Source organism: Nymphaea colorata, chromosome 7, assembly GCF_008831285.2.
Source record: "Nymphaea colorata isolate Beijing-Zhang1983 chromosome 7, ASM883128v2, whole genome shotgun sequence".
In the NCBI taxonomy this organism is placed as follows: Eukaryota; Viridiplantae; Streptophyta; class Magnoliopsida; order Nymphaeales; family Nymphaeaceae; genus Nymphaea; species Nymphaea colorata.
In genome coordinates, this window is record NC_045144.1 from 20449452 (window position 1) to 20463461 (window position 14010).

The window sequence follows — 14010 nt, forward strand, 5'->3', positions numbered from 1 at the left end:
GTTTTTTCTTGTCTGTCTCTTTTGCTCTCCTCATATTAATGTCTACCAGATCCTTATATATACTTGACTTTGATGTGGATCATCATTCATCTGGGCTGTTGATCCTAAGGAAATTATTTGGTGAACATCAAGTTACAAATATATAAGTCAATATTAATTTCTTAATAGTCTAAAATACTCATGGTGAGAGGATAGAGGAAAAGAATGATGAGAACAAATATGTTTCCTTAAACGAAATTTCTTAGTTCTTTTAAGGGGTATTTTGGATTCTTAAACAAACAATTGGATTTAAATATTTGCAACTTAATATTCATTATTTTATCTCTTGATGATTCCCATGAGAGTAGAGTATTTATACCTGTTTTCCTATGCATATAAAAGACCCTAAAAGGTTAAAATTTATAAGACTATAAAAAGATCATGTGAATTGAAAGTTTGAAAATTTGAAATAGCTACCAATTAAAAGCAAATCATTTAACTTTAGTTGACTGCAAAATTGAATTTACGCCTACAATTGTGAATCTTTTTAAAACTTTTGTAGCTTCACACTACCTTTATGAAAATACTACTAAAAACATTGCCAGCAAAGCCAATGAAAAAAAAAATTACATTGAAAAAAATAATTTTTTTTAATTGTGCCATATATTTTTTGGATTTGAATTCAATTTGACCATATCCAAATCCAAAGGTTTGACTGTCGGCCCGTTCCTGAAGAAAATTCTGGTTCCGCCCCTGACTGCGAGGGCGTTCACACGAGATAAATATAAGTATACATAATTTTTTAATTGTGCCATGTATTTTTTGGATTTGAATTCAATTTGGCCATACCTAGATCCAGAGAATGGATTGTCGGCCTGCCCTTAAAAAAAATCTTGGTTTTGCCCCTGACTGCGAGGGCGTTCACACGAGACAAATATAAGTATACATAAAAAAATATAAGGATGCACAAACCAAAGTTTCCTACTCGAAGACTTAATCGTGTAGATTTCTAATTCGAGTCATACTTTTTATTTACAACTGGTCCTTCCTTAGTAAAAGAAGCACGAGCTTTATGAGGAGAGTCGAAGCCTTTTGAACTTTAAATAAAATTTAAATTTTCAAATGGACCAAGAGAACTAACGTTCAAATTTCAAACGAGGAAGCCAACAACGAAACCCACTTGAATACGGAAAGGCGAAAAAGGCAAAGCTAAGAACAGTTCACTCTGTGCTCACCACGTGGCTCCATGAAAAAGGAAAAAAAAAAGAAAAAAATCTAAAGTTTTTTAACTTTGAATGAGACGTGAATTAAAGCTGAGAGGGCAGATGAAAAGTGATAAAGAGGGTTTTTTTTTCATATTTTAAAAAACGAAAATTGCTTCTATATAAGAAAAAAGAAGCAATTATTGTTGTTCATTCTCCGGATTCGTTCGTTCTTTTTTAGCAAAAAGTGAAGGGAGCCCATCATGGAGCAAGCTTGCATACGAATAATTGTAATAATTAAATTTAAATCACTGCCACTAAAATTGACCTGAATCAACCCATGTGAATCTTATCAGAGATCAACTCATTCCATTATTAACCAACTTTTTAATATACACTTAGAGTTCACTTTAAAAGTTCACTTTAAAGCTTATAAAGTAGACCCTTAAATCATTGTGCGGATAGGAATGTACAACGAGCGAGCCAAGCTCGAGTTACGTGTTGCTCAACTCAAACTCGAGTCAAACTTTATGAGTTCAAGTTCGACTTGTTTAAGCTTGTTGGTTTGCTCAGCTTGATCTCCTTCCCTTTAATACCAAAAGAATCATCTATAAAGTGGGACTCCATGGCTTTTGAGGAAAGTGGTAAAGATCTTGGGAGTTATTTATAGTACATTGTACATTAAGGGGCCGTTTAACAGCGGTGGCACATTGTTATTGCCCTGAATGTGTTAGAAACAAGTGGTGGCACATTGTTATTGCCCTTTGAATGTGTTAAAAACAAGTGGAACAGATTCATGAAACACTTAATTATGTTGTTCTATGAATCTGCCTCATTTTTTGGCATAGATTTATGGGATAGTATCAGAGCGTTACTATTACCGAACAATCCGTAAGCAATTGAATTGAGTACCAAAATATTGTCAAAAAACCCCATAAAATTTGGGAAAAACTTAAAATAGCATTTGAGCGACAATCTCGCCTAACCCAATTTTGTGAAAACTTGGTTTTATAAAAACATGGGTTTTTAGTGAGCTATTGAAACTTGATTTATTTGTTTAGATTTTTATATTTGGTTAAACCGCCAATAAGAACCATGTTTTGTCTTTTAGCAGGAGAAAATAAGCTCAGAGGGGTCAGAATTTTCACTCCCCTCTACAAAACTAAGTTATGTTAAAAAACTGGATTTTTTTCAAACCCGGATTTTGTGGTACCCAAACACATAAAAAAACTAGGATTGGAGGAGGCCTCCAATCCAATTGCTCCCTTACCAACTTATAAATGAAGCACCCAGAAGACCAATTTCTTTGTTCAAATAAGAAAAATGAAGGAAGAAATGTTGGAATTTTAGTTGGTTAGGTTTTGCTTGGCCCAAGGCAAACAAAATTTCAAAGTTAGATGTGGTTTTTACTTTATTACCAGCAACGGCGTAGCTAGAATTTTTTTTAGGGGCGGGCCAAACGGTTCGCGGGTCGGGCCAAACTAAAAAAATTTGATTTTTTCAATATAAAAAAAAATTCCTGTGCTCACTCGGGCCATGGCCCAAGCGCCCCCCCTCCCTCCGCCCCTCATCACCAGCATGGAATTGCCTCAAATGATTCACCTTCTTTATATGACTTTTCTTTTTGTTTTTCTCTTAATGGTTGTTATATTGAATAAGAAAGCCCTGATTAGACTGCTGAAATATTTTGAAAAGTCAGAGCCAAACATTCGATTTTCTTTATATATATATATATATATATATATATATATATAAAGAGAGAGAGAGAAATAAAGAGATTAATTGAATCTAGCTACACGACCCTAACATTTGCCTTTGTTAAATGTTAAAAATAAAGCAAAAAAAAAACATTAAATGCAACTGTGGTTATTAGGTTCCTAGCTTTCATGATTTTATTGCTTGTAGTATATTTTTCCCATCCATAAAACTCATGGACAGGAAAGGAAACAATCGATGATCTGTTTCAAATGTTCTTCGCTATCATTGGAATAATAAGTTGAAAATAATGCATATGAATGCAATAAAAAGGCCAGAATTAAATTAAATGATGAAGTCAACCACTGAAAAAAATAGTATCAACAACATGTTGTTAGGTGGTAAAAAATGAAATCAATAGCATTTTGGTACTATTTCTGTCAAACAAGGTATTAAAGTTTCTGACAATCAAATAGCATGTCTTTACACACTATGGCAATGTGGAGGGTGGAACTTGTGTTCTACCCCAACAAAGCCTGGTGTAAAGCACCTGACATCCAAATGTCTGGCATTTTAGTACCATATATCAAACACTATTTCAAGTCCACACTTATTATTTAAGTGGAATTTTAATGTTGGTCATTTTCACATAAAATGCATATTATTAAAAAAAAAACACGTATAATACCGAAGAAATAACTTAGTCATATAATATAAAATGGTAATTAGATGCATCTTTTAAAAAAACACAAAAAAAGTGAAAAACCACATATTATACACATTTTTCAAGTTTTTTTTTATTTTTCTATAATTTTTAAGATTTATTAAATGTTTTATTTTTTAAAAAAATTTATTGAGATTTTATCGAGATATTCTCAAGATATACAACTTTATCATATTATGCCTGATAAATTTTCACTATATAATACCCATACATGATATATGTGATAGTTCTCAAGATATACAACTTTGCCATATTATGCCTGATAAATTTTCACTATATAATACTCATACATGATATATGTGATAGTGATGTTAATATAAGAATATCAAATCCATCCAAAAACAACATAATGTTTTGTTTCAAGTTTGTTTGGGGGTTGAACTATTTTACAAATATTTTATGTGCATTCCACTCCTAGACTGGAATACCATCAATTTAAGTTTAAATAATTTCAAATGGGTCAAGAGAACTGGCGCCAAATTCCATATGTGGAAGCCAATAAGAACATTATTGGAATATGGAAAGGTGGAAAAGTTGAAGAGACCAAACTCTGATTTGAGACGTGAAACCAAACCGGTAAAATGATTTGAAGGTAAAAGGAAAAAAGTGAAGAAGGGGGAAACATTTTTACCTTCAAAAACCAAGTGCGCTTTCCAGTAACAGTAAAATAGGAACAACTTTGACATTTTTTTGAAGTAAAAATTCGAATTTTACCAACAAAGTGATTATATGTTTTTAACCTTAATGTCGGAGACTAGGAAATGTGATATTCAGAACCGATTTTTTTCCGAATCGGCAGAAAAGTTGAAAGAGAAAAGCGATACGGATACAAGATCGGATGTTTGATACGTGGATCCCGTGGCGTATCGGGACCCGAACTTTTCGTAGACAAACCGTATGGAATACGGCGCGGATACGCAGGAAACCGTATGTGGACGTTATTTAATGAACAGGCGGCGTACAGCGCGCGTGGATAGCCGTCCGTCGGCAGGCGTGCCGAGCAGAGGCCTTTTGGCAGAGAATCAACGGCTGAGATCATCCCGATCTGCTCGCCGGTTTTGGTTGCGGCGTGGTCCGTCCGCTTAAATCCCTCTGACGGAAAAGCCCTCAGCGGGAAAGAGGGATGCCCCAGGGCGCGCCAAAAAATGATTCGTACTTCAGTGCAAAAATTACCGACTAATACCCATACTAAATCATTAATTACTTCAGCTGACTTGGAAGTCATTAATTCAAAATAATCGGGGCATTTCGACTTGTCCATGTCCGGAATTAATGAAAAAGGTGAGAATGATTACGTAACTCCATTCTCTCCTCCCACCACCCGTACGGGAAGAGACGTGGATCCTGCTTTACGTTAATGACGAAAATGCCCCTAAAATTACCAGCTCTAATTACGTATTGAGACAGTCGTTAAATGGCCGTACGGCAAAGCTCATCCTGGGGTAGGGTACAATGGATATTTTTGTCCGATGCAGGGTTCATTTGAAAGAATGCTACCGAAATGATGGGGGAGACGTTAACGAATTTACAGGGAGGGTCCTCAATTTTAACAAATGACATAAAAGCGATTTGTTTGTGTAAATTTATAAAATAGCCTCCCCAACTAATTTTAACTCCACGTAAGTAACTATGGTTAAACTACAAGGAAAAGCAAGGGCTTTACCCAGGCTTCATTTCACCACGGATAAACCATGGGTTAGTTTGGGGCTTTACGCCTTCCAACCCTCTCTGCACCGCACCAACATCTGTCAATCAACGTATTCTTTCTTGAGAATACAAAATAATGTTTTTTTTAGGTTTTATAAAAGTTGAAAGCTAAATTTCTTTTCTCAGATTCTTAAAAATCTTTGTCAGCTGAGACGGATACGCTTAGTCACAGTTGAAATCTTTTTATTTCTCATATATCCTGATTTTTCTATTTTTTTTTCTTTTTCTGTCAATTGCATTTTTTTAATTTGTTTTTTAAAAGAAAGTGGAAATATTGGTGAAAGAAAGAGCTGGATAAGTGGGTAAAAGCGTCTTTTGGTAAATACTTTCTTAAGTTAGCATGTTAAGCGAAGAAATCGAAAATGGGGAGGGCTGTCAAGTTATTTAAGTAATTGTCAGTATTAGCATTTTTAGCAAAATGCATTATGTAACTCCCTGTTGCAGTAAATAACAATTATTATTTTACCATCGCCTTCGTTCTCTTGTCCAGCTTTTCCGTTTCGCCGCTTTCGCTTCTCTGTCTCCTCATTTTTCTTCTTCCCGCCGACCGTGCCGCCTGCCGTCGTCGACGGCGGCAGTGTTCTTCAGACTCAAGGTTCTGTCGCTTGTTTGTTTTTCCCCTTTTCTCTGATTATGCCTGTTATTGTCGTTGTTTTGATTGTCTGTCGTTGGACATTGTTGGTGGATGCGTTTATCTTTATGATGCTGAACACACACACCACTGAGCGGACGCGGGATCATTCTTCTTGTTTCTTGTTGTTGAAGATAATGTGTTTTTGAAGTCATGCATTCTCTGTTATTCTATTTGAGCACCATTTATTTGTTTTTCTTTTTCTTTTGAAGTTGGAAAAGGGCTTCAATGTGTTCTCTGACGATCTTTGAGAGTTCCTTTACTTCCCTCTGTTTGTTCTCCTCGTTGGTGCTTCTTGCTGTACATTTCCTGTTCCTCTAGGCCTATGAAAGTTAGGTGTGCTGAGGTGAATAAAAGGTGGTTGAAAAGGAGATTGCTGTTGAGATGCTCTTTGTTACATTAGATATTATTAGAGCTTTGCGAGTTTCCTGGTTCAATCTTTGTTGAGTCTTGAGGTTGCTATGCTTCTGTTGTCATGCTATTACCAATGCTGTATTTCTGGACCTCTTCAATGTTGTGGGTAAGTTTTCACTCACCTTCGTGGTTGTTTCCTACTTGTTTGTCTATGTGGGTAAGTTTTCACTCACCTTCGTGGTTGTTTCCTACATGTTTGTCCATGTGTTTCTTTTATACATCTATAAAGTAGAGGCCTTACCCCTCTCCTTGTGATGAACTTATTTTCTTTCTGTTAGAAGAGTCATACCCATTTACCATTACCTTGTCCAGTTAATTAATGCCACCTTCCTTCTAATTTTTTTTTTCCCTCAAATGAAGTGCTGGCTGTCCAAACCTACAAGTGAAAATTAGTGCGTAACCCGCTTGATTTTCTATTTTTAGGTACGTCAAAGGGGATGCTTTCTTTTTCCCCTTTTTAAATTTTATGAGCTGTTAGGCCTGCAAAAAACTAAAAACCAGAAGTCTGAGGACACACACACACACACACATAAAATATAGGATTTTTCTATCCAAACCTGGACTTAGAAATCCACAAACCTTATAATATATATGTATGTATGTGTGTATATATATATGTACATGTTCAGGGGAATGCCTTTTTTTCTCTTACTTACATTCTATAAGTTGTTATACCTAAAAGAACACTCAAATCTTGATCAAGTTTGATTGTAATTTTTTTCGAAAGATGGATATCCTTATGCACACACAGAGAGATTACAGATATATATATATATATATATATATATATATATATATATATATATATATATATATATATATGTGTGTGTGTGTGTGTGTGTGTGTGTGTGTGTGTGTAGGGACATCCATCTTTTGAAAAAAATTACGATCAACTTGATCAAATGATTTATGCCCCGTGAAGATGGTTCTCATTCATATACATACAAAGGCACATCCAACCCGGTGCATCCCTCATCACAAATATATATATATATATATATATATATATATATATATTCTGAAGGCGTAACAAAATCCATGATTTATTATTATTCTCTTGCCTGTGGATATTGAAATTATGGTTCTTGTTACATTCAAATATCAGTAGAGAGGATTGCTTGCAAGGTCTATTTTATGCTTCTGCCATTTATGAGTTGTTCTATGTTCTAAGAAATTCAAATATTATCTACGGTTAGTCTGGCTTTATGAGTTCTATGTGGCGTTAATCGTTGTTTGGTTGGTTATTATCGTAGATTTTTGTGTTATTCATTTTTGTACGAGCTGATAATCTAGTTTTGGTTCCTCTCTTAGTATTTTGTGATGATTTCAGCTTATGGCTTAATTTGATGATTGTTATACTTCAATGTTTTGGTTTATTCTTTGTGGCTATGACATTATTGAAACTGTGCTATTAGCGCTCTTGATTGTGTAATTATTGTATTCTGTGCTATAGAAAAAAGATAACTAAAACAGAACATTTTTTATTTTCTGTATCTTTTGTGATTCAAAAAGTCAAAACTGATGGAGATTACTTTAAGATTTTCTTATTTGTGCTGCGTTAATCAGATGATGATAGATCAACTAGGTTACATACTTTCTAGAGCTTGGTTGATTCTTCTTTTGCATATAGTCTTCTATATACTCTTCGGACTGGGTATATCACTTTTGGCTGGATTTTTCATAACATGTGCTGTATCCTACTCTCTCTCCAGATGGAGAAAGAAAGTCTTCCAACTGATCTTCCACCGCCACCACCAGTAATCCCTCCTAACGTGGTTCCAATAAAAGCTGATTTTAGTAATGCACGGGTTCCGATGGCCAGGAAGGGAACTGGGAGTCTTGGTCAGCGCATCTCTTTGTTGGCCAACCATTTTGCTGTCAGGCGTCCTACCAACATGGATGCTTGTTTTTTCCATTATAGTGTAAGTACATTCTTTTTGGCCTCATTTGCCTACCATGAATTGCCTCATTATGTCTTGTTTGCTATGATGCCTTTAGGTTTCTGTGACTTCAGAGGACTCCAGGGCTGTTGAGAGCAAGGGTATTGGAAGGAAAATTATGGACAAAGTGCAGCAAACATATAGTTCTGAACTTAGTCAGAAAGATTTTGCATATGATGGTGAGAAAAGCCTGTTTACTTATGGAGAGCTGCCTAAAAAGACACTGAACTTCACTGTCATATTGGAAAGATCAAATGGCCGAGGGTACCAAAGTTTTGGATGTTGTTTCTTTTTGTTGTTTTTTTTTTCATATTTTGTTCTATCGTCTTTAAACCTTTCGTGGTTTCCCTTTGCGTTATTTCTAATATGCATCCAGTGGTGGAGATGGTAATGGGAATGGCAGCCCTAGTGATGGTGAAAGAAAGCGAATGAAGCGTGGTGGACGATCTCGCAAATTTGATGTTGAGATCAGTTTTGCTGCCAAGATACCTCTTCGCCAAATTGAAGCAGCTATGAGAGGAGAGGATTCTGGACAGGAGGCCCTTCGTGTTCTGGACATCATTCTGCGACAGCATGCAGCTAAAAAGTGGATGATTATTCAGATTCCTTTTTAATGCTAAATTTGATGATTAATGAATAATGATATGGTGCTGTTTTCTGCTTATTTCATCTCTAATTATTGTTGACGATATCCTCTTTTATGATGTTCAGGGGTTGCCTGCTTGTCCGCCAGTCATTTTTCCATGATGATTCAAGGAATTTTGTGGATATTGGTGGAGGAGTTGTAGGTTGTAGGGGTTTCCATTCATCTTTTAGGCCCACACAGGGTGGATTGTCTCTGAATATAGGTGTGGTAACTTGTTTAGTTGTCAATACAGTATCATTTATTTGACTTCAAAAATTGACTTCTTGTGTTCTGGAATAGATGTGACGACTACAATGATACTGAAGCCTGGTCCTGTGATAAACTTCCTTCTTGAAAATCAAAACGTTAGAGATCCTTTTAGAATTGACTGGCAGAAGGTTAGGTGACTGCTTTTGGTCTGTAGCCCATGCCAATGCGGAAGGGCATTAATCATGATGCTTATAAGTTATAACATTTGTTCAACAACTTTAGGCAAGACGGATGCTGAAGAACCTTAGGATCAGGACGACTCACAATTCTATGGAATTCAAGATATTTGGTCTCAGCGAGCATCCTTGCAACCAACAGTAGTATGTATATATTTTTCATCTTCTCTGTGCTTCTTCTTAGTAACTGGGGACAATCTCAAATATATCTTTGTATTTGATGATGACCTCTTGGGTTGACATGGCTGCAGCTTTTCATTGCGTGTGAAAAATGGCGGTAATCCTGATGCTCAGGATACTAGAGAAGTCACTGTTTATGAATATTTTCGAAAAGAGAAAGGTGTGGAACTGAAAGATTCAGCATCCCTTCCATGCATTGATGCTGGCAGGCCTAACCATCCAAACTATATTCCAATTGAGGTTTTATGTTCACCTGGTTTGCTTTAAGTTGGATTACATTTTTAGATGGTTTTGTAAGTATTTTGTGGTTGCCTCGTCTTTCAGCTTTGTTCGCTTTTGTCACTGCAAAGGTATACAAAGTCTCTCTCCTCTCAACAGAGGGCTTCCTTGGTTGAGAAATCAAGACAGAAGCCTCAGGAGCGTATGAGGACATTAACAGATGTATGTGTTTTGTATTTTTGCCTTTTCTGTATCACAAGTTGTACAGTGGATCTGATTCACTATTTGCTTGGTTCTGTAGGCTATGCGATCAAACAGATATCATGAGGATCCTATTCTATCTGCCTGTGGCATTAATTTCAGTGACCAATTTGTGCAGCTGGAAGGCAGAATTTTGCCTTCTCCAAAGGTATACATTTGCTTAATTAGCTTCATCATTTTTTGATGTTTACAATATTTTAATATATCATTGGGTAATGTCCACAACTTACTCCATGTTTTGCTTGAGGTTTAAAGCTTGTATTTGGAAATGGAGAGTCTTTTGCACCCCGAAATGGCCGGTGGAATCTCAATCAAAAGGTGATGATCATTCAATTACCTGTTTGTCTTTGCAATTTCTATTTGCAGTAGCTGCATTGGGTTCCTAGTGAATATTAGTGACATAGTTTTTCTCTCATAATTCATGTATCAGCAAATGCTTCAACCAATCCGCATTCAGCGATGGGCGATTGTTAATTTTTCTGCAAGATGTGATACTGAACATCTTGCTAGGGAGCTCATTAATACTGGCAGGAACAAAGGAATTGTAAGTTGTGACATCTTATGACCCTCTCAAGGTTTGTCTTAATTCATTTTTCTGCTATTGCATTAACATGTACTAGTGTACTGTTTCCTGAGCAGCAAATCGAACCACCATTTGCAACATTTGAAGAATCGCCCCAGTTTCGGAATGCCTCACCTGTTGTCAGAGTTGATAAAATGTTTGATCAGCTCAAATCTGGTTTGCCAGGGCCTCCAGAGTTTATTCTTTGTGTTTTGTCTGAGCGGAAAAATTCATATGTCTATGGTAAATGAAAATTCACTTTATGCCTCCAATGCCAAATTCTCTTAGATGTGTCTGGATTAATTTTTTTCCATCATTTAGGGCCATGGAAGAAGAAAACTCTTTCTGATGTAGGCATTGTGACACAATGCATAGCACCTTCACATAAGATCAATGACCAGTATTTGACCAATGTATTGCTGAAAATCAACTCGAAGGTTTGATGACATTGTCATTCTTTTCAGGTTTGATCATCTTAAGCAATTCTCTTATACACTTCTTCATTTTGTCATTCAGCTTGGTGGAATTAATTCCTTGCTATCCATTGAGAAGACACCAAGTATTCCAATTATATCCACATCCCCAACAATAATCCTTGGGTTGGATGTGTCTCATGGATCGCCGGGTCATTCTGACATGCCTTCCATTGCAGCTGTAATGATTCTTTTTGCTATTTCTTCTAAAGCCATTGTTATATATTTTTTTTGACATCTTCTGTTGAGTATACAGCTTCATAATTCTTATTGTTTATATAACTTAATGTAGCTTTGATATGGATCTACTTGGGGTTGTGAAATAATAGGTTGTTAGCTCTCGTGAGTGGCCTCTAATTTCTCGATATAGAGCAGCTGTGAGGACGCAGTCACCTAAGGTTGAAATGATCGATTCTCTGTTCAAGCCGTCTGTCCACGAGGATAAGAAAACTGATCATGGAATTATCAAGTTGAGTTAACTGATTCAAATTTCTCCCGAAAATTAGTTTGTTTTTCTAACTTTATGGATCGGAGATTGTATCTTGTTAATTAGTTGTTTTGCAAGTTTACTTGTTGGCATGCTTGCTCAATATTGTCCATCTATGTTTACAAGTTACAACATATGTAATCGAGCAGCCTTCCTAGTGTTCCTTGTGGTCAACTTACCGATGGTATAGTATGTGTGGTTAAATTTTCTTCCTTTTCATGATTGCTGGCAGCGAACTATTAATAGATTTCTACCAGAGTAGTAGGCAAAGAAAACCAGAGAAGATGATCATTTTCAGGTGAAGATCAATGTCATTCCCCCTTTCTTAGATTCTTAAACAATTTTTTCTGGTTTAAGATATATTTAATATTTCTTCTATTTGAATTCATTCAGGGATGGCGTCAGTGAGTCTCAATTCAATCAAGTTCTTAATATTGAATTGGAGCAGATTATCGAGGTACCTCTATAATTCTTATTGGTAAAGTAAATGTTAGTGAGCTGTTTCAGTATACATGAAACTGTGCTAATTTGTTTTAAACAATTCTCCTGTAGGCTTGTGACTTCCTTGAGCCAGGATATCGTCCTAAGATCACTCTCATTGTTGCCCAGAAGAATCACCACACCAAGCTTTTTCAGAATAGTCCAGAAAATGTGCCACCTGGTATATTGTCTTGAAGACTTGGACAAATGTTCCACCTTTTTCGTTAATTTGTTTTGTTTTAGGTGTACATTGTGTTTCATAGAATTTCTTGAGTATCAGAATCTGTTTCATATACCTTGCTGTAGGTACTGTTGTGGACACAAAGATTTGCCATCCTCGGAATTTTGACTTCTACATGTGTGCTCATGCAGGAATGATTGTAAGTCTTCTCATTTTCTCCTTTACATAGTTTAGATGCTTGTGTTATTATTTTAAAATTTAAATCTACTCTTTCTGGTTTGAAGGGTACCACTCGGCCAACCCACTATCACATATTGGTGGACGAGATTGGGTTTTCTGCTGATGATCTGCAAATGCTTGTTCACTCTCTCTCCTACGTGTAGGTTTTAACTCTGGGTGATCATGACAGTTATGAGATATTTGATATGGTTGTTTGCACAACTCATCACATCTTCTTCGTTGGCTATTTGCAGGTACCAACGAAGCACAACTGCCATATCTATTGGTGAGCAGTGATGGTTGTTGTTTTTCCTTTTCCCTTTTCTTATTGTTTGTTGTTTTATGACGTAAAACTTAATCACTTTTAGCCTTTACATTTTTACTGATATGATTCATATTTCATGTAGTTGCACCTATAAGCTATGCACATTTGGCAGCTGCTCAGATGTCTCAGTTCATAAAGGGAGAATATGATTCCTCTGATACTTCAAGCAGCCATGGTGGTGTTACCATACCTGGGACTTTGCAAATTCCTGCGATGCCAAAGTTGCACGAAAAAGTCTGCACCAAAATGTTCTTCTGTTGAAGGCTGTTTTCGGTTGCTCATGCTGTGAATAGTTCATTTGGAAGGGTCTCCAAGTTTTTTGTAGTTTCCACGTACACATGGAAACATGTGATCCGCCCGCCTCGTCTGGAGCCTGCTCTCAATTCATTTAATCTTTTGTACAGAAAAATGGCAGTTCCCTCAAACATTTTAGATTACTTTGACGTCGGCTTTCAGCACTGATCAAGTGTAGTTACAGAACTCATACCTTTCTAGGCCAGTTAGCTCAGATCAAGTGTAGCAACTAAACTATACAGAATTGTTGCATGAAATCAACCGAATTATTTTGGTCGCATGGCCTATGTACAAGTTACTTCTGCTTTTGTCCGTTCTTTGAGAGTTATTATATGCCATTATTCAGCCTGTTAGATGGAATGGTTTACCTCTTTTCATTATTTCAGTCCCTGTGGGTCTATTCTATCGATTTATACAAATAAGTTATTTTTAACTTTGGCTATCCTGGTTGCAGTACTTCCTGTTAGTCTGGACTTGAACTGCATGCTATGGGTTTATCGTTAAAACCGATGGCTGTGATGTGGTGAAGGAGTCCCATTGGATCACATGGTGTAAATGGTTCGGTTGACATTGCTTTGTGCTGCTTCATGCGATATTTAGTACCGTTGTTTAGGAACAGTTTTAACACCTCAGCCGGAAGCATGGTTTAATTAGAGTTCACTCGAATAAGGTTTATATAATGTTTACTGTTAATGAAATCGTGGGTTCTCCTATATGAAATATGTTGCGCTTGCCACTCTGAGTTGGGTGGTATCATGCTGGACTTTATAATAAAAAAGTGTTTTGTCAGGTTTAAGACTTTGCAGGAATGCAAGTGCTCCATATAACCAAAGATTCTCTTCAAAGTTAAAAATCGTTCCACATTAGCTTAGAAGTTACTACAATTCTTGTCCGAAAGGCCAAGAAAGTTGACCTCTCTGCTTGGTGTTACTTGAACGTAGCCACGGCCTGACAGAAAAGAAAAGG

General features: G+C 36.4%; 1 protein-coding gene across 1 annotated transcript; it reads left to right on the forward strand.

Annotated features, from left to right (window-relative positions):
* Positions 1–5748: 5748 nt before the first annotated feature.
* Positions 5749–13324, forward strand: LOC116257419 (protein argonaute 4-like). Its single transcript, XM_031634146.2, has 23 exons — positions 5749–5902; positions 8065–8274; positions 8351–8556; positions 8669–8878; positions 9004–9140; positions 9218–9315; positions 9410–9507; positions 9615–9783; positions 9868–9984; positions 10064–10171; positions 10279–10341; positions 10454–10567; positions 10663–10828; positions 10907–11022; positions 11102–11239; positions 11388–11527; positions 11778–11843; positions 11939–12002; positions 12098–12206; positions 12332–12405; positions 12491–12585; positions 12680–12711; positions 12833–13324. The coding sequence occupies exons 2-23, from the start codon at positions 8065–8067 to the stop codon at positions 13009–13011; spliced, it is 2709 nt and encodes a 902-aa protein (XP_031490006.1). The 5' UTR covers positions 5749–5902; the 3' UTR covers positions 13012–13324.
* The last annotated feature ends 686 nt before the right edge of the window (positions 13325–14010 follow it).